The 27,845-nt window shown below is 60.3% G+C and overlaps 1 protein-coding gene across 1 annotated transcript; it reads right to left on the bottom strand.

Moving 5' to 3' along the window:
• Positions 1-17: 17 nt before the first annotated feature.
• On the bottom strand, positions 18-24,899 carry HIC2 (HIC ZBTB transcriptional repressor 2). Its single transcript, XM_082641287.1, has 3 exons — positions 24,807-24,899; positions 7,988-8,085; positions 18-6,378 (listed from the first exon to the last, which is right to left on the bottom strand). Exons 2-3 carry the CDS (start codon positions 8,011-8,013, stop codon positions 4,563-4,565), a joined length of 1,842 nt encoding a protein of 613 aa, XP_082497413.1. The 5' UTR covers positions 8,014-8,085; positions 24,807-24,899; the 3' UTR covers positions 18-4,562.
• Between the last annotated feature and the right edge of the window lie 2,946 nt (positions 24,900-27,845).

Here is a 27,845-nt window from a genome sequence, read left to right as displayed (position 1 = left end):
GTTTTCAATCAAGCTTTTAATGAAAAGATCATAAAATAACAGTTTCTCATCACTGTACATTAAGACTGCACGCTTCTGAATGGAGAGATCGGTGAACTGCTTTGACACTTGAGGGTTGCATACCTGCAGCTCTGACCTGAATTTATCCAAATTCTCGAGGGAAGTGAACTCAGTGTGATGACTGACAGTGGCGGTGGCCAGTACAGGAGTGCGATCGTGGTCCCCCCTTCCTGGGAAGGGCGCGTAGCAGGACATGATCCCTCTTCCAGTTCCCGTTAAACAAAACAGCTATAACCCCATCCCTCCCCCTCCCCCTCGAGGTATTTGTGAATGGGCCAGTGCCCAACCTGGGGTCCCCCAACGGGGGAGGGGGAAAGCAAGTGATGGGTGGGGGACAGAGAGGTTCCCCTCAGCACCTGGCCCCACGGGGCCCCGCCAAGTGGAGGGGGGGAGCCCTGGGGATCCTCTCTGCCCTGAGTGAGGTCTGTTATGCAGCATATTTGAGGTCAATAAATTACAGCAATAAATAGCAAGGTGAGGTAGGGGGAGGGGTTCCCGGTAGAAAATTAAAGTGGGGTGACAAGCCCGGTGGGGGATGGGTGGTCCTAGGCAGGGGGTCCCGGGCAGCCTCAATTCCCACAGCGTACACCCACCCCCTGATTTGGAATGTCAGACTGAGGCTCTGGTCAGGCACCGCTCCACCACCCCTTCCTGGCATCGGGTTCACAGGTTCAATGATGCCTAACCTGGCTCTGGGGAATAGCGAGGGCCTTGGTCCCTGCAGGGGGCCGGTAGGGCTGGGATCCCTGGTCTGTTCTGAGGCCTGGCGCCTCTGCTTTCGCCCCCAAAAGCCAAGGGGACGGGACGGATGCGGCCTCTGCCCTGATCCCTGCCCTCCCGGCTGCCCAGGCCTCACCCCGACTCAGGACGGCCGCGGGGAGGGCGGCTGGGGTCCGCCTGCCCAGCCAGCCCGCCCCGATCGCACTCCTGCACACGGCCAGTCCAGTGAATACTGACGGGTGGGTGTGGGGGCGGGAGCGGCGGACAGCCCAGAGCCCCCAAGTGGCGACCAACGGTAACACACACGGCTGTGTGAGGTTCTGAAAGTCCATCTGGGTCCAAATTGTTCGTTTCACAGGCTGAGGTGTATGGCTATGCTGCGAGTCTCTGAGATTCGTATTTGCTTAAAGGTTCATCTTTTCTTCTTTACCTTTTTTGCAATCCTGGAGGAGCCCCGGTGGTGGGCTCGGTCTGGCGGGAGCGTGCGGTGGTGGAGCCCGGGTCTACCGCTCGCTCGCCCCAAGTCTGAGAAATAAATACATTCATCACTGCACAAACATATTGATACAAAAACAACACTGTTCAGAGTGTTTGCACCGTCTGTGTAGGTAAGGACCGGCCCAGTGAGCCCCTCCCACTGCCGGGGTGGAGGTGGGGGTCCCCAGGGGGTGGGGACCCGCTGGAGTCGACGGAGCTGTGCAAAGGTCCTGGCTTTTTGGCTTGAGAGGGACCCTCACATCAACCCACCCGAGGGTCGCAGGCAGAGCAGCGGGATGGGGGCGCACCTCCATCCCAGGGCCCAAGCCCAGGCTCAGGTCCTGTGGCCAGAACTGACAGCCACCCCTGCTGTGCTAGCTGGCAGGACCACCACGGTCTAGCCAGGAGGCCTGGGGGGCGGGTCAGCACGGGCCCAAGCTCTTTGGTGCCAGCTGGGCTGGGAGAGGCCCGGGCTGGGAGGAGGGCTCAGGGGCCTCCATGCCCGCCCCGGCCCCACGGTGGCCCCTCTGCCCGTGAGCCATTCCAGGGCCTACTCAGAAGGGGCTCCGGCGGAAGGTGGGGTTCACTGGGACTGGCCTTTTATCTGCTGAGGTCTGAAACTGTAAAAGTTTATGTAAACAATGAGATAAATATATTAGTATCTTTTTTCTGAGCCCATTGAGGTTCCATACGCATTCAAAATGTGCTTTGGTTTAAAAAATAGGTTTCGTGAATTTGGGTGTGAGCTTTTTTTTTTTCTTTTTTTTTTGTTGTTGTTTATCCTCTTTCCTACATGACATCTGCTATTTTCTGTTTCCTGTTTCTCCGAAACATTCAGGAATTAAGTGACTAAAGCAGAGAACTGTAAGCCGCCCTTGGCCTCCAACAGCCTAATCTCCTGGTGAGGCTCTAACACACGTCCATGCACACACTCACGAGCACGCATTCCACATGAAACCAAAGGAAAAGGAAAACAAAACCAAGTGTCGTGTTAACCCCGCCCGCCCCACAAACCCTTAAAGTCTTAAATAGGAAACTAGTGTTTTGCTTTCTTGTTAAAATACAGAGAAGGCTCGATATATGATACAATACTCAGGTGGGTACAATACTACGTCGCACGAAGGTCGTCGAGTGAGGGCCTCTGCGCCCAGTCCCTGAAGCTCTGCCATGAACCACCTGCTTCACCGGGGGCCACGCCCAGGGGCGTGTGTGCAGCTCCCGCTACAGACTTCTGTCGTGTGGCTTAAGTGCTGACGGAATAGGGGGGTCGGGAGAGCAGAGGCGCTGGAGGGGGCCCGCCTGACTTGCTGGAACACAAGTCCCCAGAGGGGAGAGGAGCAGCCCGAGGCCGGGGGTACCCCAAGGGCTCAGCAGGGCCCCACGTGGCCTGCATGCCCTCACTCCCAACACCCACCACTCAGGTCCCTGAACTCAGGCTCTGGTTTCAGCTGGAGGGTCTCTGGAGGGGTGGAGGGTGGGGGTAGGGGATGACTCCGGAATTTTTTGGTCTGAACTTAAAGTAGAAAAAAAAAAAAAGAAATGAAAACATGAAGCAAAACGAAGAAGATAAAGCCGCTGGTCCAGCCCTGTGGCTGCAGTAGGCTGAGGACAGTGGTGCCGACCTCTCGACCTTGGCCTGGCCTTGTGAGCATGGCTCTAGGCCCATGGAGGTGTCTGAGGCTGGCGGAGAGCCCAAGGCGAGAGGTGAGCGTAGGGTGGGATTCAGGGCTGAGCCCATGGGTGGCAGCCAGCCTCTCCCCAGGCCGCCCAGAGATGCCAAAGCAGAGCAGGTATCCACCCTGCCGGGGAGGGGGTGGGGGGAGAAGATATACACATCCCTGTGGTCAGCCCCTCCGCACTGGTCAGGTAGGGGCTGCTGCTTTCCCGAGGTCAGGCTCTTGCAGGCCCAAGGGACAGGATGGGGGGGGCTCACTTCCGCCCCATCCTGGCCTGGCCGGAAGCCTCCAGGAACTTGTCCCACCGTGTGGTTCCTGTCTCCCGGCACCTGGTCCTGTACCAGGGGCTCCCCAGGGGCTGGAGCACCCATACTCCCACTCAGGCCCAGATGAGAGGCAGCTCGGGCTCCCTGACGCCCAGCAGCACACTCAGAACACCTTCAGGGTGGCCAGCTGGCCACAGGCGCACAGAGGAAGTACAGGTGCCCCTTCTGAGAGGGGGCACAGGCGGGGGGCCCAGGAGGGTGACAGAAGGAAAACACAAGCGTCACGGCCACAACTGCCATCACCAACCAATGTCCTGTTCTCACGAATTCAAGAGGTAGCAAAAGGTCAGAAGTCTCTCCACCTTGATGGGCAAGGAAGGAAGGAAACGCGACATGAGTCCACACGTACCGCGCACACCACACACACGGAGAAAATGGAAACGCGTACCAACGTCCTGGCACCGCGGCCAGCCTCCCCCCGCCCCCCACCAACCCCAGACCTTCCAGTTCCAACATTCACATACACGTTACACGGGGTTTTCTCTTAATAAAAAACAAGTACCTCTAAACAAAGAATATTCCTCAGAAACTATGGGAAAAGCACTCTCTCTCCTGAGGCAGCCGAGGCAGGGCTCGGGGCCCAGGGAAGCCTTTGGCCAAGGGCTTCTGGGGCCTGGAGGGTGGGCGCCCAGCCCACAGTCGGGCGGGGTGGGGGTGGGGGCGGGGGGTGGCTGCCCCGGTACATTCAGTCTGCAGACCCAGGCTCAGCCCCGAGGGGCTGGAAGGAAAATAAACTCTTGTTGGTTTTGGTTTAAAAAACAAAATTAAAAAAGAAAAAAGGAACAGATCAGTAGGAATAACAGCCACACAGGCCCAGAGGGCTCTTTAGTTGTGGAGAGGTAGGCGGTGGGGGCCCCTGACTGTCCCAGCACCAGTGAGCGGTGACCCCTGGCTCGAGGAGGGAGGGTGATGTCCCCTCCCTCTGGCACCGCTCCCCGCAGAGCCAGGCTGGCAGCACAGACACCCCGGCCGTGGCAGCCCTGCTCCCCGCAGCGTGGAGGGAGGCCCCCACTCCCCCTGCTCCAACCCGGCCTGCGGGACACCCCCCGTGACCCACTCCCGCAGGCCCTGCCGTGGCCCTCACGGGGAACTGGGCCGGGCAGGATCAGGAGGCAGACGGCGCAGCAGCCACATGCACGGAGGCTGGGTGCTGGCTGCCCGCTTCTCCCCTTGGTACAGACTGTGAATTAAAGCTCTGGGGGGCGGGGGGGGGGGCTGCACCAGGAACCGCCCCACACCCGGGGCCCGGCCACTGTGCCCCTGCTTTCCTGGGCGCCCGCAGGCCAACAAGGGTCTTTGGCTTCTAGGAGGGGGAGGTGTGCATGCGCAGGTGGCTGATGAGGTTGCGCTGCTGCGTAAACTTGCCCCCGCACAGCTGGCACTCGTAGGGCTTCTCGCCCGAGTGCACGCGCATGTGCTCAGTGAGGCGGTACTGGCGGGTGAAGCGCATGCCGCACTCGTCACAGGCAAAGGGCTTCAGGCCCAGGTGGCTGCGCATGTGGCGCGTCATGGTGCCACGCTGCGTGAACATCTTGCCGCAGATGTTGCAGGGGAAGGGCCGCGTCAGCCAGTGAGTCTTCTCGTGCTGCCGCAGAGTGGCCGGGTCCTTGTAGGTCTTCTCGCAAACCGAGCACTTGAAGGGCCGGGGCTCGGCTGCGTAGGCCGCACTGGGCGCCGACAGGTCCTCGGCCTCCTCCTCGGCGCCCCCGCTGCCCGTCTCATAGGCACCCTCCTCCTTGATGAAGAGCTCCTCCTCCGTGTGCGTCTCCACGTGCGCGTTGAGCTGCTCGGAGCTGGGAAAGCCCTTGGCGCAGGGGATGCACACATACAGGTTGTCCCCGTAGGACACCGTCTCATAGCCCTCCTGCCGGTACATGTAGTGGGCGCCGGCGTGGCCGCTGCCGCCCTCGCTCCCGCTTTGCCCGCTGTCCTCACTCCCATCTTTGCCGTTCTCCTCCTCCTCCTTGCAGGGGTATGAGGGCTCCCCGTAGGGCCCGCCCGCCACCGCATTGCTGGCCAGGATGCCGTTGGGAACCCTGTCCCCGAGCCCTTCAGCCTCCTCCCCTGGGCAGGGGCCCTTCGGCGCCGCTTCCCTCCGCTCAAAGGGGGAGGCGGCCACGGGCTCCTTCTTGGCCCACTCTTTCTTGCGGGCCGAGTGCCGGAGGCTCTTGCGGGGGGGCTGCCCGCCCGGCCCCTCCAATAGGCTCAAGTGGTTGTCCTCGGCCCCCTCCAGATCCATGGGCTCACTGGGGGTGGCCCCCAGCTCGGCGTAAGAGGCACTGTTGGCGACGGGAGGGGCGGAGGCTGAGAGGGGTGAGCCTTGCTGACTGTCGCTCAGCTGGGCTGGGTCGTCAGGGGTGAGGGGGGGCCCGGGGGTGGCGGGGGGCAGCGGGGGGCTCTTCTTGGACAAGTCCAGGCCCAGCTCCTGCTCGCAGCCCCCGCCGCTGCCATTGGTGCTGCAGCCACCCAGGCCGGCCTCCCCGCTGGCTGGACAGACCGGCCGGCCCAGGCCGTGCGCGCTCTCCTGGCTGGAGCCGCCCAGGAAGAGCTCCTCATCGGAGCCTTTGGCCTGGGGGAGCTCCTGGGGGGTGTGGGCCCCCTTGCGCCCATCCACGAGCCCTGGATACCGGGCCTGGATGACAGAGGCCGTGGACAGCCGCTGGCTGCGGGGGGGCCGCCCCAGGCCAGCCCCACCCCGCCCGGAGCCAAAGGGCTTGCCAGCTCTCTTGAGCTTGCGCCGGCAGAGGGCTGCCAACTCGGGCAGCTGGAGGTAGCTGGCGGCGGTGAGGAGCGTGCTGAAGTTGGGCTCGGCTGGCTGGTCACTGGGCAGCAGCTTGCCGGTGTAGATGAAGTCCAGGATCTGCTGGAACACCGTGGAGCTGACCATGTCCGTGTCCAGGTTGATGAGGTTGTCGTGCAGGACCAGGGACTTGAAGTAGATGCTGCTGGCGGCCAGCACGTTCTTGTGGGCCCGGAAGATGGAGTTCTCCACCATGATGATGACGTCACACAGGAAGCCCTTGGTCCGCTGCTGGTTCAGCTGCAGCAGGAGCTGCTTCGAGTGGCTGGGCAGCTCCATGTCGGGCCCCATGTCCCCACGCCCTGCCCACACGCACCACCTGCGGGCAAGAACAGGTACGCGCGTGCATCAGCGGGGGACCCTCCTGGGGCCCGGCACCTGGGCAGGGAACTCATGCCACCCAGGCTGCCTGAGAAGGGGGGCGGCACCAGCCCATCTGCAGACTTGAAAACACAGAGGACAACGAAGGGCACATGGTGAGAGGCAACCAAACTGGGATTTGAACTTGGCCCAAGGTATCATCTCCGCAATAAAGGAAGCCAACCACGTGCCAGATGGGACCCAAAGGCAGGGGTCTATGAGGTGCTGGGTGGTTGGACTTCTCACGTGGGCATGCAGCTTCCCAGCTTTCGAGACAAGCCAGAAATCCAGGTTTTCAGGTGAAATCACCCCATGCAAAATGAAGGTTCTTTTTCCTTAAATACCACGTGGGCCAGATCAAACATGCAGCCTCTGGTCTGCGACCTCTGCTCTAGGCTGGGTCTCTCTCCAACAACCCTAGAGGCTTCCCAAACTCTGAGGTTTACCAGCATCACGTGACACTGCAGCCCAGCTGCCGCCCCCACCCCACAAGGCCTTGCTCCACCACAGGCACTGAGCACCCATCCCCCCTACCCCCTGCCTGGGCCTCCAGGTGCCGAGAAGGAAAGGCAGCCTGGCCAAGCCTTGGCACCGCTGGGCCCCAGGGACTTTCTGGGCAGGGCAGGCAGTGCTGTCTGAGCCTGGGAAACTCGCCAGACTGGCACAGATGCTAACTGATGTCACTGAGGAAAACACATGCAGAGGAACTCTGTGGTGGCTGTGTGGCAGTGTGCACAGGGGTCTCTGGGAGCAGCGTGCCCCAATCATGCACCCACCCCACTGGGCAGCAGGGCCACGGTGCAAGGCTGTGGCTCCCCACCCATCTAGCCACTCAGGAGCTTGTGCCCTCCCACAGGTGCTCTGAGCCGTGAGGCCGACACGGAGGTTTCATGTTCTTCTGCTCACGGCCCAACCTCAGAGAGGAACTGACTGCTCTGAGCCTCCCCGAACTGGGATCAGCTCCTACCAGGCGCCCAGCCCTGTCTCCCTCAGGACAGAGCCCGGAGAGGTTGCACCTACCTGCCTTCCTCCCACTGGCCCGTACCTGCCCTTGTTTACAAAGACAGAGGAAAACCCCCCATGATCCTGTGCCCCCAAGGAAGACTTCGAGAGCCCAATGACCACGTGGGCCGTCACTCAGGGCCTGACAGCAGGAGGCAGCAAGCACCTCAGGCCAGCTCGGCCTTGTCAGGCTGTTCAGAGGCTGGAGCCCAGATCACGCAGAAACCAGCCCTCCGCCACTCCCTGCCCCCGAGCCAGCCAGGCAGGGACAAAGAGCCCAAGGCGCGGCCTCCACACTGGCCTGGACACCTAGCCCCAGCACCCAGGACAACTGGCAAGGGGACTAGCCGAGGGCAGGAGGTCCTGGCCTCCGAGAGCCAGTGAGTCCACAGCAGCCCTCCTCCCCAAGCCCCAGCCTCCCCTCTATGCTGCCAGCGCTGCCCGCACACAAAGGACTGCAGGCCAGGACACAGGCTGAGAGCTGCAGGCTGCCCAGAGTCCCCAGGAGGAGGAGAAAACGTCCTCCCTCTGCCGCCCCCGCCCCCAGCTCCCCTTCCCTGACCTACCGGAGTGCCAGGGGCCCAGAAACCATGTGAGCAGCAGCCAGCGGGGGTGGCCTCCTTGAGCACGTGGCCTCCCTGGGGGTGCATCAATGCCTGGTCACCTGGGGAAGGGAAGACAGACAGACATGGTCACCCACAAAGGCATCAGCAAGGGGAGGGGGGAGATGCTGGGGGCCCTTGCTCCCAGGAAGGTCTGGGGGTCTCTCTGGCTGGGACGCCCAGACAGCTGGGCAAGAGACAGTGGTCACAGTGCCCAGAGTCAGTCCCCGTGGCAGGAAGAACGCAGGTTTGGGGAGCTCGCCTGCACCCTCCTCCCACCCACCCCCACAGATTTAGGATACTCCAAGGGCCACCTAGATCTGGGGGAGCTGGTGGCAGGCACACAATTCCTGGAGGGCGGGCAGGCGTGGTGGCAGGAGGCCTGGGCAAGGCCCTTTCCAGGCTGGCCACATTTACATAACAAAAGGTCAAAATTGGAGGCGCTGGTGCAACGGGCTATTTATAAGAACCAGTCTCAACCGCTTCTGGCTCTCCTGCTCCTTCCCTTCCCTCCGGGTCTGCTCTCCCCACTGCACACCGCCCCCCCCCCCCCCCCCCCCGCCCAGAGCGCCCAGCCCCCTCCTGCCCAGCCCAGCCTGACCACATGGCGTTTGCAGGCTCGCCCTTTCAATACCAGCCCGCCAAGGCCGCTGGCAGCTGCTGCCAGATGTGGGTGGGCTCCACCTGCCCCCCCCCAGAGCTTTGGGTCCTGCGGGAGGGGGTCCTGAGGCTCCAGCTCCTTGTTCCTCACTCCAGCAGGCCTGGGCGCCCTTGGAATGGAGCCAGGGGTGGGGGAGGAGGCCTGCAGCAGCCCGGAGCCCATCCCTGCCTGCCCTTCCCCCGCCCCCAGGGCCAGGGAGGCTCAGCAGGTCCCTCAGGAATGTGACCAGACCCGGGGTGCAGGGTGGCCGGGAGGCCTCGGCTCCAGCCTGCCAGCTGTCTCTCGGCCCCAAGCACAGCTCCCCTCTTGCGGGGGTTGCTGGGGGGAGGGGGCACGGTCAGCCCAGAGGGCAGGAGAACCAGCTCTGTAGGTCCAGCAGCCTAAGAGCGTCCACGTTTCCCCGAGGGCAGCCTGGGCCCCTCATCAGGCTCCTGGCCAAGAGAGGCCAGAGATGGAGCCAAACCCTGCCTGGGGAGGGGGGCGGAGACCACCGCAATGCCACCGCCAGTGAGAGCGGCCCAGGAGAAAGGATGGGAAGCCACATCAGGAACCCCACCAGACCCGAGGACAACCCAAGCCCTGCCCAGGCACAATGCCCACCCAGCAGCCTCCGCCTCAGCCTGGGCTAGACCCTGCAACTGGGGTTTCCTCGCCCTTGTTGGAGATCAGGTCGACCAGCCTGGTCACTGCAGCCTGGGCAAGGCCCAGCGACTGACCAAGTGACTGCCCTCGAGCCTGACCTACCCGCGGGGAGGCCCAGTAGGACTGGGCAAAGCAGGCTGTGCCCTCCACCGGGCAGGGGTAGGGGGTGAGGGTGTCGCACAGAGCTGCCTGCTGGGAGTGCACATCCACCAGGAAGCCGCCCCGCCTGCCGGCCACCCCAGGCTGGGCCGAGCGTGGGCCTACATCGTGTCCATAAGCGAGAACACACCTCACCACAGGTGAGGGCCAGGACCCCTAGAAAGTGTTGCTCCTTCCCTCCCAGAGGCCTCTGCCCTCCGGCTCAACGGCGGGTGTGGGAGCAGCAAGCGCCCACCCTGGAGAGCCCACAGCAGCAGGGGAGAGAGGGCTAGAAACAGCACTGTGGGGCTGTCCAGGTAAGCTGGCAGCGGGATGCCCACTGGGTACGGGGCTGGTGCCCAGCCCTGGCAGGAGCCCACCATGGGCTGGAATGAGGCTGCCGCCTGGCCCCAGCTCCTGGCACCCAGCAGCCACCTGGCAGCAGGCCCAGCAGCGTGCCTATCAGCCCCAACGATCCCACGCCCAGTGCAGCCACACTGCCCACCCGGAGCACTGGCTCCAGAATGCCCAGGATCTTGGGCAGTGGGACAGGTCAGTCAGATGGGTGCGTGGTTGTCCCCAGATGGGCTGACCCTGACCCCGGCAAGGAAGTGGGAGAGGGGGCAGCTCTGCTCTCTTGTGAACAGAGGGGCCTGGATCACCTTCCCAGGTCTGTTCACAGGACGGCCAGAACCCACCTCCCCAATAGGGCTGCTACATGGTGACGCAGGACAGGTCCTGACTGAGATCTCATTTCCTCTTCTTCCCTCCAGGCTCAGGCCTCAGAAAAGCCAGGGAGACAGGCCCGGCTGGCCCCCGCCCGGCCCCTGACCCCACACACACCGAGGACAGGCCCGGGGCCTACAGAGCACATGCCCAAGGCCAGCCCCTACAGCTGCGCAGGGATCCCAGGCAAGACAAGGCCCCACCCACGTCAGGTGGTCCACATGGGCTCAGGGCTCGTGGGGAGGTCTCCCCTCCTGGAACCCACAGAGGGCAGGAGGCCATGAAAGGAGATCTCCACATTAAAGTAGCCCTTGTTTAAGCAGGAAGCCAAGGAAAACGGCTCCAACCCCAATTCCGACATGAGCCACCCCAACTTAGCCTGGACACCCACTGAGCCCAGAGCCTGGGCGCCAGGAAGCCTGGGCCCTCAGGCTGCTCCATCCTTCAGCCTTCAGGTGGAACCCCCTGGGGAACAGGCAGGCAGCCCTGCCTTCCTGGAGCCTGGCGGCGGGCACCCCTCCCTTCTGGAGACAGAGGAGGGCATCCCATGCCTACCTCCAGCCCACAAGGGGGGCCTGAGCTCAGGGTGTGGTTTCACCCTTGGGTGATTCTCCCAGGAGACTGTGGGCCCCTCTCTGCAATGTCCTATCTCCCTAGGCAGGAAAGAGCCCCCAGAGAAGCCCCACGTACCCTGGCTGACACGACTTGCCCCGCCCATACCCAGCCAGGATGGAGGGTCCTGGAGAGAAGGGTGAAGACAGGAAAAGGGGGCCCCCCACCCCTCTTTGGGCAGGCCTCGTCACCCAGGTCCCCAGGAACCCTGACCCCTCCTCCCTCCCCAGAGCACACCTTTCACAGGAGGCCCAGAGCTATGCTGGGTCCCCCGGGGAAAAGTTCGCTCCCGGCCCAGCCCAAAGCACCCAATGGGAGGCTGTTCTTGCTCCTTAACCACCTTCTGGCCAAAGAACAACAGCCAGAAGTCACAGAAGAACACAGGACTCTTCCAGCTGAGAGCGGGAGGGGCTGCCCAGCACCCACCTAGGGCTCCAATGGCGGTGGGAGTCACAAGGACACCAGGCCACCTCCATGCCCCCAGGGGCTTAAGCACATCTGACTCTGTCATTGAGGGCCTCAGACACACGTATCCACTGCCCCCCCAACTCTGGGCCCAGCCGACCCCTGCTGTGGCCACCTGGTGCTCCAGGTGTGGCCCCGACAGGTGTGAGCACTGCCCCTCCCTGCAGGCCCAGCCCCTCCCAGGCTGCAGGAGGGCAGCTGGAGGGCAGAGCGAGAAGGCCTGGAAGGTCCCAGCACCCAGGATCCAGAAGAGCCTAAGGCCCAGCCCCCAACCCACCCCCCCAGCCCCAGGTCCTCCTCACCCCATACCAGTTGGAGGGCACCCTGCTGTGGGGAAGCCTCAGAGGTGTTCTCTCCACCGCCAGTGCCAGATAAGAGGACAGGTTCTGGGGGTTAAGCAACTTGCCCAAGGTCACAGGAGCAAGCAGGTGGCAGGGCCTGACTCCAGACTTTCCTACCCTGGGGACAGACACCTGCACCTCCTTCTCCCAGGGGCAGGGCACGGGAGCCAGGAGGAGGGCCTCGGCCTGCAGCTCCCCCTCATCTCCCCCTCCCACAGCCTACCTCACAGCAGGCCTCACCCGGGCTACACCACCTAGGGGCAGGCCTACTCTTGGGGACCCAGGCTGTGCCCTCTCTGGCCTGCCCCTCTAGACATGGGTTGGTGGTGGGTGGGACCCACTGCTCTGGGCGAGCCCAGCGGGTAATCCCAGGGCCAGACCTGGATGCTGGCCAGCAGCTCCTGGCTCGTCTCCCAGACCATCCTCCTGGAAAGCAACGGGCTCCACGAATGCCAAGAGCCCTGCCCTCCTTCAGACAAGACTTCTACGAAATGAACACTCAGTTCCATCAGCACGCTGGTGACGTGGTGATGGGGGCCTGGGGCTGGGCTTCTCCCTCAGGTCCCTGAGCAGTGCGGGAGGTGGGGTCCATCCACCCCAGCTCGACCTCCCTGAGTCTGCCCCTAAATGCCTGCAGCCCCACCTTCCCACATGTGCACTCCCACCCAAGAGGCTCATGGCACCACGAGGGGAGGCCTGGCGGGGCCACAACCGCAAACCCGCTCTCCAGGGCTCCAGGGCGAGCCTTGCACACTCACCTCACCCCTGGCCTACAACCCACCAGTTACTCCCTCTCCCAGGAAGACCCGGGGACCTGAAGCTGGATTCCTCCCGCTGGCACTGGCACAGCTGGCTGGCTGGCACCGGGGAGGGTGCGGGGCAGGGTCACACTGGGAGGCCCCCAGCCTGGCTGAGTCTGGCCAAGAGTGTTGAGCCAGTGAGACAGGGGGTGAACTGGGGAGAGGCAGGTGAGAGTTGCCCAGAGCACAGCCACTATTATGAAAACTTCCAGACTGTGCCCACACTGCACTGCCCCCCATCGCCACCTGAAGGGGCCTGAGCTCTAGGTAAGAGGCTTGCTTGCAGCAAAAGAACTAGAGGCTGGAGGCAGGGAGCCTGTGGGAAGCTGGCGGGGCGGCACGGCCAACAGGGAGCATCCCGATCTGGCAAGGAGCAAGGAGCTCCTGCTGCAGGGAGACAGGCCCTGGCGAGCTGGCTCCTGCGCCCCCAGCCCCACTTCCTACTTGTCCTGCTGGGTGTCCGGCACGGTCCAGGGACCAGTGGCAGCATCGCCCAGGGTTTTGTTTGTTTGTTTTTGTTTTTTTGGTTTTTTTTTTTTGCTGTACGCGGGCCTCTCACTGTTGTGGCCTCTCCCGTTGCGGAGCACAGACTCCGGACGCGCAGGCTCAGCAGCCATGGCTCACGGGCCTAGCTGCTCCACGGCATGTGGGATCTTCCCGGACTGGGGCACGAACCCACGTCCCCTGCATTGGCAGGTGGACTCTCAACCACTGCGCCACCCGGGAAGCCCCGCCCAGAGTTTTTGTTTCTTTAGTTTTTTTTTTTTTTTAAATATTTGTTTATTTGGCCATGCCACGTGGCATGTGGGATCTTTGTTCCCCAACTAGGGATCGAACCTGCGCCCCTTAACCACTGGACCACCAGAGAAGGCCCTCGCCCAGGGTTTTGAGAAACGCAGACAGTCTGGCCTCACTCCAGACCTCAGAACCAGAACCTGCACACACACTGAACTGTGGGTTACAAGCTTTCTACTCCCCAGAAAGCCCAACGCTCGGCAGGTAGTAAATGCTCAGTGATGGGGGTCAAGAGGAAGGAGGCGGCCCCAGAACTCGAGAGATCGAGGTGGCACTCCGTTACTGCGGGCGTCTTAGAGGCAGGACAGTGGCCGTGGGCAGGCAAGAGGTTCTGGGCATGGGTGGCAGGCAGAGTGCAGGGAGCCTGGGCCATCCGCTGCAAAGGAGTCACCGTCCCCCACCTACCCCGGGATACCTTTCAGGAGTCACAGAGCAGCAGCTGCCCAGTCCACGGCTCCTCCAGGACAGAGACTCCAACATCACAACTTCAAACCCAACCCTAGAAGCTCACTATGTCTTACACTAACTAAGGACTCTCAAATATTTAAAAAACAAAATAAAAATACTCTGCCATCTTCTATCCTCATCCCTTCGTACCAGAAGACACTTCATGACTGAAAACCAGGAAGAACCACCTCAGGGTATAGGAGTCCTTCCCCAAGAAAGGGCAGCTGACCCGTCCACCCATACGGCCGAGACTCCCGGTGGCTGGCACCCAGGCCCTGTGTCCTGCCTGTGACGGCCTGGCCCTGGAATCAGAAAAACAAAACCCAAACCGGATGCCAGATGGCAATGACGGGCTTCAACTAGCTGACCAGACACTGAAAGAGGACATCCCGGGCAGAAAAGAGAACGGTCAGACTTTAAAAAGACCCAGACGGAAGACACGCAAACCCTGGGTCCCAGAAGCCATGCAGGTACGGAGCCCCTCCAGCAGTGGGCAGGCCCAGGGCTCAGGCCAAGCCCCGCACTCGTGCCTTGCATGGGTCAAGAAGAGCTGACTGTCACCGTATCCCACGGCCTGGCTGCCTGCATGGGGAGCCTCCAGCAAGCAGCTGAGCAAAGCAGCCAGACCCGAAAGGGACGACACAGCCAGTTCTGGTCAAGGTGGAAAGCAGGGGTGGGTGAGGGGAGGGATTGGGGAGTGGAGGAGGCTCGAAGGACACACGAGGGCCTTCTGTTCTGCTGTTTTCTCTCAGGATGGACACTGGATGCGTGTCCACCTGGTAAGAGTCCGTGGCGCTGTTGCTCACAACTGGGCACACTTCTTAGGTATGACTACGATGTACTTGGCTTCAACAGGTGCACAGAAGTCTTCAGGAGGGGCAGCAGGGCCTGTCCCAGGCCTGATGAGCGAGCTGACGGAACCCCCAACTAACCACAACAATCCCTAGACAAGAAGTGGCACCGACAGGACAGGAGGGAACCCTACAGTCCAGCCAGGGACCCACAGAACACCTATAAAGACCACCTTAAAACCTCTTATCGGGGCAGATCTGAGCCTGCCATCTGAAGGCAGCAACAACCTGATGACATTTTTAACCATCCTAGTGTCCAAGGAAGAGGGAAGGGGTCTTCAAATCCTGACAGGCATGCTCAGGAGAGGAGAGGACATTCCAAGTGCAGCCAGCAAGGCACCAACAATGGCCCCAGGAGCTCCAGGCTGGACAAGGCCCTCAGGGATCGGGGGTCAAACAGAAGGATCCCTGCCCCGCGTGAAGGACCAACCCCCAAGCCCAGGGCCTCTGACCAAGGACTCAAGGAGCTAAACCAAAGATCAAGGATCAGGTTGTTTTAGTCCAAAATGGAAAAAAAAAAAATCAAGTAGACACACCTTGGGCACCCACCAGTTTTTAAAAAGCCATTTTTAAGGATAAAACTAGAGAACCGCTATGGAAAACATTTCAACCTGTGGCTCTGCGCCTGAAACGCCTGCAGGATGGCACTTACAGAGAAGAAGTCTCACCTGTCCAGCAGGTAACGGGACGGGCCCAACAGAGGAGAGGCCGAGCTCAGAAAGGGAGTCAGACAGAGGGGCCCCCAGGACTCAAAGAAAAGTGCTCACAGAGCTTCTTCAGACGGCATCCCGGGGGGCGCTGGGAGGGCTGTTTGGCATTAAGGAACCCGGTTTAGAGACAGAAATAATAAACAGGCTCTTCTCTGCCTGAGGAAGCAGAGCTGGGGGAGGGGGGTGAAACCGGGGTACTGAGGCAGCAGCAACAACAGAAACCCCGACACTGCCCCACGGTGACATGTGGGGTCAATGCCACCCTGGAACACGCCAAGGGGGGGCCGGGGCGCAGGAACCACAGTGGCACCCAGCACTTGGGTGAGTCTCAAAAGCACGATGAGTGCCCAGCTCTATGTCCACAGAGAGCAAACCCGCTGTCCAAGAATGCGGACGAGTGCGGGGAACCGGCACACACTCGCAACAGTTAACCCCAAATTTGGAAAAGCAGTGACATCAGGAGTGGCCCAGGGAGCAGCCCGGGACGTGGGGGCCATTTCTTACAGGGGTGGGGGGAAGGGTGCGCCCCCCCCACTCTTTACAGCCAGATGTGTGCACACGTAACTCACACCTTGTGGTTCATACTTGCAACCCCGCAGCACAGCCCAGGTCCACAAGGAGCCAACGTGCTCGGTGTGGAGACTAGGGTCTTACCGATCCAGGGAGGGGTTGAGCACCCCCTCCCAACCCAGGGGACCCCCGCACGCAGCCACATGGCCGGGGACAGGGCAGCACCGTGTGAACCAGGGCTTCGGGGGCCAGTCCCACAGGACATGCCCAGAAAGTGTCACTCAGTCCCAAGAGAAAGCAGCAGAAGCCAGAGCCCTTGCACCTGGGGGAATCCTCCCGATGGGAGCCACTTTGAAGGACCGTCCAAGTCCAGCATGTACTCCCCACCCCCGCGGTCCCAGCTGTCAACCCTTAGCTCTCTCCTCAAACGCCAATCCCATCAAGTCACTCTCCTGCTTACAGCTCTCAATGGACTCCCAGGGCTTGGATAAAGTCCACACCTGGGCCGGCCCGTGGAGTGCTTCCAGAGGGCCAGGCCACCCCTCCACGCGGCCCCCACCAGTCACGCCCGAGTGCCCCCTCCTCTGCAAAGCCACCCAGCACTTCTCCCCCGACCCAACGTCAGCACTAGCTGCCCAGCTGCCACCCAACAGGCTCCTAGGGCCAGGGACCTTGCGTCCCACTAGCCTCACGGCCACAGCTGCTCCAGCCACGCAGCAGGCTCCCACGCAGGTTTGCTAGGAGAGCAAATGCCAGAGGGGAGAGGCAGGGCTGAGGGGACAGGATGGGGTGGGGGGAGGGGAGGTATAAAGGAGGAGGCCACCCGCCCGCCGCCCCGGCCCTAGCCCACCGGTCAGAAACTGTTGTCCACATTCTTGAAAACTAGGAAGGACCCCAAAAGAGAACTCTTTGGTGGCTTGTATGCTACTGTTCTATTTCCTGTGTTAGAAAAACTGGTAACTTAAAAAATATTTACTTGATTTAAAATTATCAACAATAAACCCATTTTATGTTAACATAAATGATGTTTTTACAGAGGAAAAAAACTATCCCAAAAGAAAAAAAAAAATCAACAAGAAGGGTGGCACTGTTTCACATTTTTGCAAATGTCTTTAACGCCTGGCTGAACAGATGTAGCTGGATCCTCACATCTGCCCTGCGTTCAGCCAGTGAGGATGCGTGGTTCTGACTGAAGTCTGTGGAGAAATCCAACTTCACACAGACAGAAGGGAGGGGTATTTTACCCTTTTCAGATAATGGTGGCTATTCTTCCTTGTTATTACACTTAAACTCAACAAGTGGTAGGTTCTTAAAAGTTGTAGTGTAGACTCTGAAATTGTATCGATGACTAATTCATATCTGGTTACACAAAAATCCAGTGGCCTACCCTGCACTCACATCCACCCAGGATTTTGCAACACTGAGCGCTAGTCATTCGGAAAACAGTGGTCCCCTGAGTCAATCACATCTTCCCACTGTTGTCAGACTTCATTTTACGACACCAAAACCCAAGTGCTTCCATCACAAGAGGTCCCAAGTCAGGCTCGCAGTGAAGGACAGTGGTTCCCAAAACTGTCCCCGTCCTCTGCTGGCTCTATGGCTGGCAGGGAACACTGTCACCTGTTTTCCTTCCCATGGTAAGGCTCACTTTGCTCATTTGAGAAAAGGTCTGACCAATTCTCCAAGTCTGAACAACCACCTTGCCTGCCAGCCCTTCTTTCAAGTAAAACTAACGTTCCATGAAAACAAGCAGCTCGCAGACACTGCTGTTCCTGGAATGACGTCCTGCTTCGGTCTGAGGCACAAGAACCCCCCGGGTCCTCCCCAGCTCACCACAGAGAACACTTAACATGTGTGTCCTCCAGGGTCAAGACTCACCACTGGGTCACCTGCACGGCCTCCCTGGAACAGCATGAGGAAGACCAGTGGTCCTGGCTCGAGCACCCAGGGCTGGAGCATGCAGTGTGCACCTTGGGCAGGGCTGCCCACCACGTCTTCACACCAATGATGTGTCAATGGGGGGACAAAGGCCAGTAATGTCTAAGTATTTTGAGGAGTCCTGGGAATCCCCAGGGGTCTGCAAACCACTCTGAGAACAGCTGATGGCCATTACCGCAAATATTTCTACCAACCCATTTTACAGGCAAGGAAAATGAGGCACGGAGAGGTCTGGTCTGGCACCTGGAGGAAACAGACTTGACATCAGAGTCCTCTTCCCCCAAAATCACAGTTGTTCACCAAATGCTGAAATCCCAGGCAAAGGGCCACACCTGAGAGTAAGGAATTTCAAAGAAAAGAAAGGAAATGCCACTTCAAATGGCCTCCAAAAATACCCTTCGAAGCAGGGCCGGCAGAAACCACTGTGGGGCCTCCAAGACCTGCTAACTAGAGGCAGCAGTGTTGCCTGAGCAGGCGGGCGCCTGCAGGCTGCGGACCGGGTGCTCAGACCCAGAAGTGGGCAGAGTGGAGGCAGGGAGGGGTCTTGGGAAGCAGGTGTGCACCGCCTGCCCACGGCACCAGGCCAGCCCCACTGCCCTTATCAGCATCAACATGCATGGAATGTGGGACTTTGGAAACTATCCCCTCCCCTGCCCGCACCCCTCTGGGGCTCGAGTTCACCTACCACAGCCACAGGGCAGCCCGAGCCCACGCCCAGCGCCACCCCCCACCTGCAGCCTCATGGCAGCGGCTTGCTGGTGGTGGCCCAGGGCCCCTCCCCTTGCAGCCCAGCCGGGATCGCCCAGACCCCCCAGGCCCCTCTGCCAAGAGACAACCCCACACACCAGAGGAAGACCCCAGCCGGTGCCCCCTATGCTGAGAGAACACCAAAAGGAGGACCCAAGCCTGGTTCTGAGCTCCGGGATGCCCAGCCCTGCCCCCACCCCCTAGGCCCTCCTGGAAGTGGGAGCACAGGCCCAGGCCTCCAGGGGCAGAAGGGAAGTGCCACGACCGTAAGGGGTCCTCTCCGCCCCCGAGGCTTGGGGAAGGGGCCTCTCTCAGCTCCAGACCCAGACCCCCGGGCTCTGTCTCAGGCAGCCGTCTGCCCCCCACTCAAATGAAAACCCGGCTGCCCTCAGGCTCAAGCCCTGCTCAGTGGCAGGAGTCCACACGCGTGTCCAATGCGCCCTCGTGCGTGTGTTGCATCGTGGTTACCCTACTCCTAGATTTTCTCCACCACATCCCAGCAGAAGGACTCTAGACCAAGTGCGTAACCTCTCCAGGCCACTCACACAGCAGGGACTGAGAAGGCAATCGGGACTGCACAGGTGTGTCCCACCAGGCCCAGCTAGGATCCTGAGAGGGAAGGCCCAGCCCTCTTGTGCTACCTCCCCAGCATCCCATCAGAAGCTCTGTGGGAACCATCCTCCTCCCAGTTTGCAAGCAGAGCTGCCAGAGCACCTGCTGGAAAGAAACCATCAGCCCTTTTCTACCAAAGGGGTCCCAGGGAGGGGCGGGGTGAAGAGGCCAAACAGCTGAGACAGGAATCCACCCCCAGGACTACTCACTCTCAAGGGAGAACCCATGGGTCCGTCTACCAAGATGTGCGCAGGCCAAAAACAGTGACGGAGGACACCCTGACTGCCCCGGACCACCCCTCCCCCAACTGCCCAGACCAGACCACTCAGTCCCACTCCTGCCTGGCCCCAGGCCAGGTTGCTCTTCCTGCACCTCCCCCCAGGACACCAACCAGGCCCATTCCAGACCTCACCACGCCCAAGGGCCTTGCTGCTCTCCTCCCTCGTGCAGTAAGCTGCCCAGAGCAGGCGGGGGCTGTCTTGTGTCCAGGCTGCCCTCAGACGTGAACTAAGCCCCAAGACAGCCCATTGTTCTGTCCCAGCAGAGGAGGTTGGGCTGGGCTGGCCATACCTTACCTGAAGCCCCACCTCCAGTGCCCCTCCCAGCCCTCACCCCACCTCCTGGCCCCCTGTCAGTAGCTCCCTCACACACCTTACCCACATAAATAACCCCAGGGACCCATCTCTCTCTCCTAGGTACCCTGAGGTCAAAGAGAAAAAGAAGGGGAAGGACACAGGTCCCAGGGGTCCCCAGCTGCAGCCACAGTGGGCTTGTTAGGGAACCACGAGGAACTCCAAGGTCACTATGCCTGGGCACACAGAGACCAACCAGGGCCCAAGAATGCAACCAAGAGACCGGGGTAGGCAGTCCCTTAAAGTCAAGCAGGAGCAAGAGTCCTGGGGTCAAGAGCAGCAGGTGGTTCCCGGGGGACCTCCTAGGAGACGCCCCCTTAGTACTCACCAGCCTGGGGTCCCTCCCACTGCCACCCCAGGAAAAGGGACGATGAAAAGAGTGAGCCCCCTCTGCACCTGATGCTTCTCCAAGACCCTGGTACCTAACAGAGAAGCCGCTGGCTCGCTCTGTAAGCACAGCCTCACTGGGCAGTCTGTGACCACCCCTGCTGGTCTTTGTGGACTCACCACTCCCTGATTCTATTATCAACACAGATTTATTCCTGCTAAAGCAGTTGGCTGCACATTGGATTCATTTCAAAAGCCTTAGGAAGCATAGATGGCTGGGCCCACCCTAGAGGTGGGCCGGGCTGGGCTCCACCAGCTCCAGGTGATCCTGATATGCAGAGGTTAAGAACCAGGGCACCACCAGGCAGGCCTCCACCAGGCAGCAGGGGAACAGCACACACACTGGGGGTCAGTGTGGAGCCCATGCTCATCACAGGGAAAGTTCCCTGTGTCCACATGGGGCAGACACTGAGGCTCCAGGCCCCACCCTCCCAGCCATCAACTCTACTCTCCCTTCTCATTCATTCTGTGAACAAGAATTCACCAAGAGCTTACTATTAGCTTCCAAAGCAGCGCAGGCAAGGGAACTGCAAAGGCCATGGGACAGTCCTGCCCCTTAAAAGGCCTATAACCAGGTTGAGGAAGAGGCCAAGGGGCTGCGACCCCAGCGTGGAGAAAGGAGCAGCACCTCCAACCAGCTGTGTGTATGTGTGTGGGGGGCTGTGCCCAAGGCACTGGAGCAGCCCCTCCCCACATTCACCTGAGAACCCGTCGCCCCCACCACCGCGAGGTGCTGCTGGGAGAGAAACCCGAGGCGGCAGCAGCATCCTGGACCACTGGAGGCCAGTGTGCACGGTGGCCACAGCCGTGCCAGAGCCAGCGGCCCCTCCAGGCCCACAAGAGGTCAACTGCCCACCTGGAAGCCCCCCTCCCCAGCCAAGCCCAAGCCCCACCTTTCCTTACGGGCCCTCAGAATTCCCACGGAATGGAAGGGGAGAGCCTCGGGAGCCCCAGGAGCCAAGCCGCCTGCCCTGCCATATCCCACCCTTTTCACCCACACACTCAGAGAAGGTGGACCCCCGACAGGAAACAGGCACTCACCCTGCCACACGCTCAGCAGCAGGGGACCCTCGACAAGACCTGCTCTAACCCCAAGGCCACGCTCCCCCGCCCCTCCACCCACCCACACAGGGCAGGCAGAGGCGGGGCTCTGAGCCTGGCAGTGTCTCAGGGTCCCTCTCCCCACAGTCTGGCCACACCCTCCCAGACTGTGCTCCCTCAGCAGAGCCCCCGGGCCCCGGGCCTTCCCTCCTGGACTGCGCTGGGGTCTGGAGTCGGCACCCAGTTTTCCCTTCCTCACCGAGCGCGCTGGGGGCCCACTCGCAACCCGCACCCCACCCCCACCTGCTTTTCTGGCTTTGCCACTCCCAGCTCACACCGGGTTCTGGGGCTTGGAGCCCTCCCCCAGCCCAGGTCCCTAACCCTTAAGCAAGGCCCCTCCCAGCAGGAAGCACAGCCGGCTGCCAGGCAGAGCCTAACTGGCCCAGCTGGCTGGAAGCCCCTAACCGAGGAAGCCAGGATGGGATCTCTGACCTCTCCAGACAGAAAACCAAAGGCGCCTACCCTGCAGCCCCAGGACGTTACTTAACCTCCAGTTACTTGACCTCCAAGTCTGTGAGAGTGCTGCACCCAGAGCGAGCCCTGAAATCTCCCAGTGTTTCTACATCCCAGCTCAAGGCTGACCGCTTAGCAGCACGTCTGAGCAACAGTACGATTTAGTCTAGCCAAACGGGCTGGGCACTGCATTGGTTCTCAAAAAACTTCGCTGAACGGATAAAAAGCTTGTGAAAGAGACTCACAGGAGCACACAGCGGGTGCTCCTGCGCCAGCTTCTCGCAGCTCAGCATCTGCAGGGCCACACTCCTGTCGCCGTTCTCCTGTCTCCCCAGCACTGCCCTCCCCAAACTGCGCGCGCTCCCCATTAAAATCCCCCTCCTGAAGCTGCCCACCCTCCGCCCTCGCCACCTCGTGCTCCCCGCAGCACGGTGCGGCCCTATCACCCCATCCTCCGATCGTCTGTTTGCCAGTCTGTCTTCCCCAGGCTGAGCTCTGGAAGGCAGCAGCGATACGTGAATGTGAACTCTAGCTCTGTTCCCATTTTAGAAACGGGGACACTAAGGCTCAAAGAGTCAATCCCTGTCCAAGGCCACACGGAGAGTAAACAGTGCTGAGGCCAGTGCCCCTCACGCTGCCCCCAGGAGTCCCTCCTCAGTCGGGCTCCGAGGGCCAGGACGGGTGGAACAGGACTTGTGGTTTCTTCTCTGCAGAAGGAGCCAGGAACAAGAGCCCCCACCCTCTAGTGATCAGTCCCGGGGGGCACTGGCCCTCAGCCCCAGTGGGCAAGGCAGGCAGGCCGTGGGGTGGGGCTGACTGCTAGAGGCCAACAGGCCAAGCAAAAAGGGCAGGGCGGCAGGTCCCCCGGGTAAACTGAACTTTATTCCTTCTTCACTCCTCGACTCTCCAGAACTGCCCTGCCAGCCCTTCCACGGGGGCGAGCTGCTGATTCAAAGGCACTGCCCCCACCCCCGCCCCCACCCCTGGCAGACAATGAGGACTCCGGGAAGGCAGCAGGCCTGTCAGCTCAATAATGCAAAACCCTGTTGCTCTGAGTCCACGACAGCTGACTTCAAGTGGATCGGAGGCTGTGCTTATTAACAAAATGAGAAATCTGATCTATGGAAAGAAAACACTATGTGAGGATTAATCCAGGACTGCAGCTTGTGGAGAAGGCTGGGCTGCTGGCCAAGACCAGGCAGAGAGGATGGGACGGTGCCTACCTGTCCCCAGCAGGTACCTCGCTGCAGGACAGGGCATATCACCTCCGCCCCACCTGCGCTGCCTTCTCTCCTTCCAGCCACTGCAGCAATCATTTCGGTTTTGCTTTAATTAAAGGCCTGGCTCCCTCGGGCTTCCTCTACGCAGAGCCAGCAACCAGAGGGAGATTTTTTTCTTTTCAGGAATCGCTTGTAAAAGCCGAGAGACTAATCTATAAGTCCCAACAACTGGCAGGAAAACACTGCAGGAAGAAATCCTGGGTGCACACCAGCACTTGAGTCAACTGGCCAGAGGACGGTCACTCAGCAACACCCCAAAACTGGCCCGCAGGAAGCAGACCAACCTGGGCGCACTGACCCCAAGGCAGGCAGGCAGGCAGGTGGGAAGCCCCCTCCCAGCCTTCCTAGGCTACTACCTGCCCATGGACCTAGAGATTTCCATAATAAGCACAACTACACAGGACCGATTTCACTCACAGGCAGGGCAACCTACTCCAGGGCAAAGGACTCAGTTCAGCCCCCAAGTATCAGCCTCCCATTCCCCCCACCCCTTTGGTACTAAGAGCCCGCTACACCAGCAATCTCACCACACAGCTTTGTCTCTGGAGGCCAGCCTGAGGCCGGCCCATCTGCTTTTTTTTTTCAGAACATGCCAGCAACCCTGCTCTGCTGAGCGTAAGCCCGCTCCTTGAGCCCGGGCTACAGACCAGCCACATGGCCTGTGCTCCTGAAAATGTCTGCTGAAAGGCCCAGGAGTCCAGACGCTGGCAGATGGGAACGGAGAAAAAGAAGTAAAGCCAGGAGCCAGGAAGCAATAAATGCTAGCTCCAGAAAGGTCCAGCTCCATCCCTCGAGCGGGGGTCCCTGGAGAACACCCCCAAGTTCAGCCTAGAATCTCTGGAGGCCCCTCCACTACCTGCCAGCTCTCCCCCTCCCCCCTGCACAAGAGGCACAGCCATCCCCACATCAGTCAACAATCTACAGCCACAGGATTCCTATGGGCAAAGCTCTGCCCCTCCCCCCTACCACATATGTCAGAGAGGTGGCCTCGCCGGGTTACACTCCTCCTGCCGGGGTGGGGGGGCCGGGAACCTAGCTTTCCAGATGTGCTTGGCAACCCCTACTAGAAAAGGCACTGGAGGCGGAGGGAACAGGAGAAACACGGATAAATAACTTCAAAACCGTTCCGGGCCATCCGGATCCGCACTGGGCTCCCTTCCCTAGGCAGTCCCACGCTGTTCTGGGTGGGGCCGCTGCGAGCATTATCTGGCCGCGTTCCCTCTTCTCCGTAAGTCACTACCCCCCAGGGAGAGGCATCCCCGCCTCCCTCCACCCCAGCTAAGCCTGTGAGAATATGAACCATCTCGGTAGATAAACAGAGAGTGACAAGCTGGGGCCCTTCAGCCCCCTCCCTCTGCCAGCCTGTCCCCTCCCCCTGCCAGCCGACCCCCTCCCCCAAGCCCATCTCTCTTCCTGCCAAGCGGCCGCCGGCTGAAGAGAGGTCTGGGGGCAGGGCAGCGAGCCCACCAGCCGCAGGGCCCGGCCCTCGGGGAGCGGCCCCTCCAGGCCTGCCCCTACCCTGCCCGCGCGCAGCCGTCCTCCTGCGGGGAGGGGGCCGGGGAAACGACACGGACGGCGCGGGGCCGCAGTCGTGGACACGGAGAAACGCCCCGCGAAGGGCGGCGGCGGGCGCAGGGCGGCCCGCATAATAGGAGCCCGCCTGTCAGGCAGCGCCGCTCCCCGACCTGCTCGGATTAGACCGCGGATGCAAAGGCACAAAGAGCCGGCGCCCGCCTCCCCGCCGCCCAGCTCAGCACACCCGCGCGCGGGGGCTTTGTGCCAGGACCGCGCCGCCTGCCCGGGGCCACAAAGCGGCAGACCAGCCGGGGGTCCCGCCCCCTCCCACGCGCGCAGCAGCCCCACGTCTCCGGGCGCGCGCCCGCCCACGCCCCTCTCCCGGGGGCGCGCCCGCCGCCCGCCTCCCGCGCCCCTCACCTCGTGTGCGTCGGCGGCGGCGCTCGCCCGCCGGCCGGCCCTCCCGCGGCCTCGTCCTCGGCGCCGCCCGCGCCCGCCCCGTCCGTCCGCCGCCGGCCCGGCTCGGCTCCCCGCCCCGCGCGCCCGAGCGCCGCTCACAGCCGCCCGCTCGGCGCCATCTTGGAAGCTTGTGACGTCAGCACCGCCCGCTCACCCCTGACCCACATCTGAATGGGCGAGCGGCGAGGCGGGGCGGACCGGGGCGGGGCCGGGGCCTGGGCGGGGCCTGGGCGGGGGCTAGGCGGCCGCGCGGCGGCGCCGTGGGGGAGGGGCGCGCGGAAGGAGCAGGGACCCGGAGCCGGGACCCGGAGCCAGGACCCCGACCCCGGCGTGTGGCGGACCGACCGCGGGTGCGGGGCTGGCGCCGCGACCTCAGCCCCGGAACACCGGACCGCACCCCTCGGATGGGGGCTCGGACCCCACACTCGGAGCCTACACCTCTTGAGCCTGACCCTGACCCCTGGCAGTCCCGCTCCGTGCCCCCGCGAGCGGCCAGCGTCACCTCGCAGCCGCGGGCTGCAGACGGCGTGGTCCGGTCTGGGGTCCTGGGCCTCCGGGTCCGGAGAAGGAAGCCCCCGGCCCGGCCCGCGGCCCCACGCAGCCCCGCCGGCCCTATCTGCTCCGAGGGCGCGGAGGTCGCCACTCGCCGAGCTCAGCCAGCCCCTTCCGGTGGCCGCAGCCCCTCGCAGGCCCCCGGGGTCAAGCGATGCCCCCCGGCCGGCCGGCCGGCCGCCCCCAGGCTGTTCGGAGGGGCTGGAGCGCGCCGGGGGCCGCGACGCTGCTCTAGGGGTCACTTGATGAACCTCTCTTTGGACACAAAATAATAGGACGAGCCAGCTAAAGCCTGTGAGGGGCCCAGATTTACCAGTCAAGACTGGAATCGAGACTCCCCAGGAAGGCTGACTGTGGCCTCGTTCTTCCAAATAAACGTGTACTTTTTTTTTTTTTTTTTTTTTGCGGTACGCGGGCCTCTCACCGTTGTGGCCTCTCCCGTTGCGGAGCACAGGCTCCGGACGCGCAGGCTCAGCGGCCATGGCTCACGGGCCCAGCCGCAGCGCGGCATGTGGGATCTTCCCGGACCGGGGCACGAACCCTCGTCGCCTGCATCAGCAGGTGGACTCTCAACCACTGCGCCACCAGGGAAGCCCTAAACGTGTACCTTTAATGCAACCCTAGCAGGACGGTTCTGAGACTTAACAAAATTCTCACTTCAACTGGAAGAGTAAATAACCCCAAACAGCTATCATTTCCCTCCTTGGGAACAGAAAAAGGAAAAAGGTGGACTTGCCCTAACGTATTAAAACAAACTGTGAAGCTACTGTACTCAACTCAGGGCAATCTGACCCAGAAACAGAAAGCCTACAAACAGATTCCAGAAATGGTGAGAACGTGATGAAAAAGGAAGTATCAAACATCAGTGAAGAAGCAAAGAAACATCCCTGGAATGGAGCTCAGCGGAGGACTATTTGAAGAAACTACTGAAAAGCTGTCAACGCCCTACTAACCAAAGACATGCAAATTAAAAGTTTTTTCTTTGCTTTTTTAACAAATTGGAAATCAGTTTCAAATGATAACCTTCAAACACAGTCAGGGATCTGGTGGGTAATCACTCTCCTATACTACTGGGAGCATACAAATTACCTCAAAATTCATGAACATGAATTTGGCAGTAAGAGCCAAAAATAAAAAGCTCTGGGCTTCCCTGGTGGCGCGGTGGTTGAGGGTCCGCTTGCCGATGCAGGGGACACAGGTTCGTGCCCCGGTCCGGGAAGATCCCACATGACGCGGAGCGGCTGGGCCCGTGAGCCATGGCCGCTGAGCCTGCGCGTCCGGAGCCTGTGCTCCGCAACGGGAGAGGCCACAACAGTGAGAGGCCCAGGTACAACAACAACAAAAAAAATCTTTTAAAATCATCATACCCCCTTGGACCAGTAACTCCTCTTCTGGGATTTTGTTTTAAGGAAATTAACTGCATTTGTAGACTGTATGCTTGATGGTCGGTCTCTCTAACCAGACTGTAAGCTTGGATTTGGAACCCCGGTGCCAGGAGCACACCTGTGACTTACAGGTACTCACTGGTCACTCGTTTCATTTGCATTTGAAAATTAATGTATGAGTAATGATTCCCAATACCTTGTAATAACCTATAATGGAAGAGAATGTAAAAAAAGAATATATATATATATATTTATATATATACTTGTATATATATATTTGTATATATATTTATATATATATAACTGAATCACTTTGCTGTACACCTGAAACTAACACACTATAAATCAACTATATTTCAAAATATTTTAAAAATTAATGTATGATCATATTTTTAAAGTGTCATTTATAATGCAAAATCGTACACAAAGTAAATGACAATAGGGGATTGGTTAAATGGTCCACATGATGGAATGGTAAACAGTCACTCCGAATGGTATTTATAAATACCATTTTACAATTTGGAAGCATGCAAATGATATGAAGCAAAAAAAAAAAAAAAAGAAAGAAGCAAACTACAAAATTGTAGGTACCTGATGCATGCAAAATATTGATCCGTGGAAAAGCAAATGAAGAAAATACATCAAAATATTTACAGAGGTTCTTCCTAGGGTTTGGGATTTTTTTTAATACACGGATATATTTTAGTGTGTGTTTTTAAAATATAAATTTATTTATTTATTTATTTTTGGCTGTGTTGGGTCTTTGTTGCTGTGCACGGGCTTTCTCTAGTTGCGGGCAGTGGGGACTACTCTTCGTTGCGGTGCGCGGGCTTCTCATTGCCATGGCTTCTCTTGTTGCAGAGCACGGGCTCTAGGCACACGGGCTTCAGTAGTTGTGGCATGAGGGCTCAGTAGTTGTGGCTCTCGGGCTCTAGAGCCCAGGCTCAGTAGTTGTGGCTCACGGGCTTAGTTGCTCCGCGGCATGTGGGATCTTCCCGGACCAGGGCTCGAACCCATGTCTCCTGCATTGGCAGGCGGATTCTTAACCACTGCGCCACCAGGG

This window comes from Mesoplodon mirus, assembly GCF_964341445.2.
Source record: "Mesoplodon mirus genome assembly, chromosome: 13".
Taxonomy (NCBI): domain Eukaryota; kingdom Metazoa; phylum Chordata; class Mammalia; order Artiodactyla; family Ziphiidae; genus Mesoplodon; species Mesoplodon mirus.
Note: the sequence above shows the minus strand (reverse complement) of the source record. Positions and strands in the feature narration are given on the sequence as shown.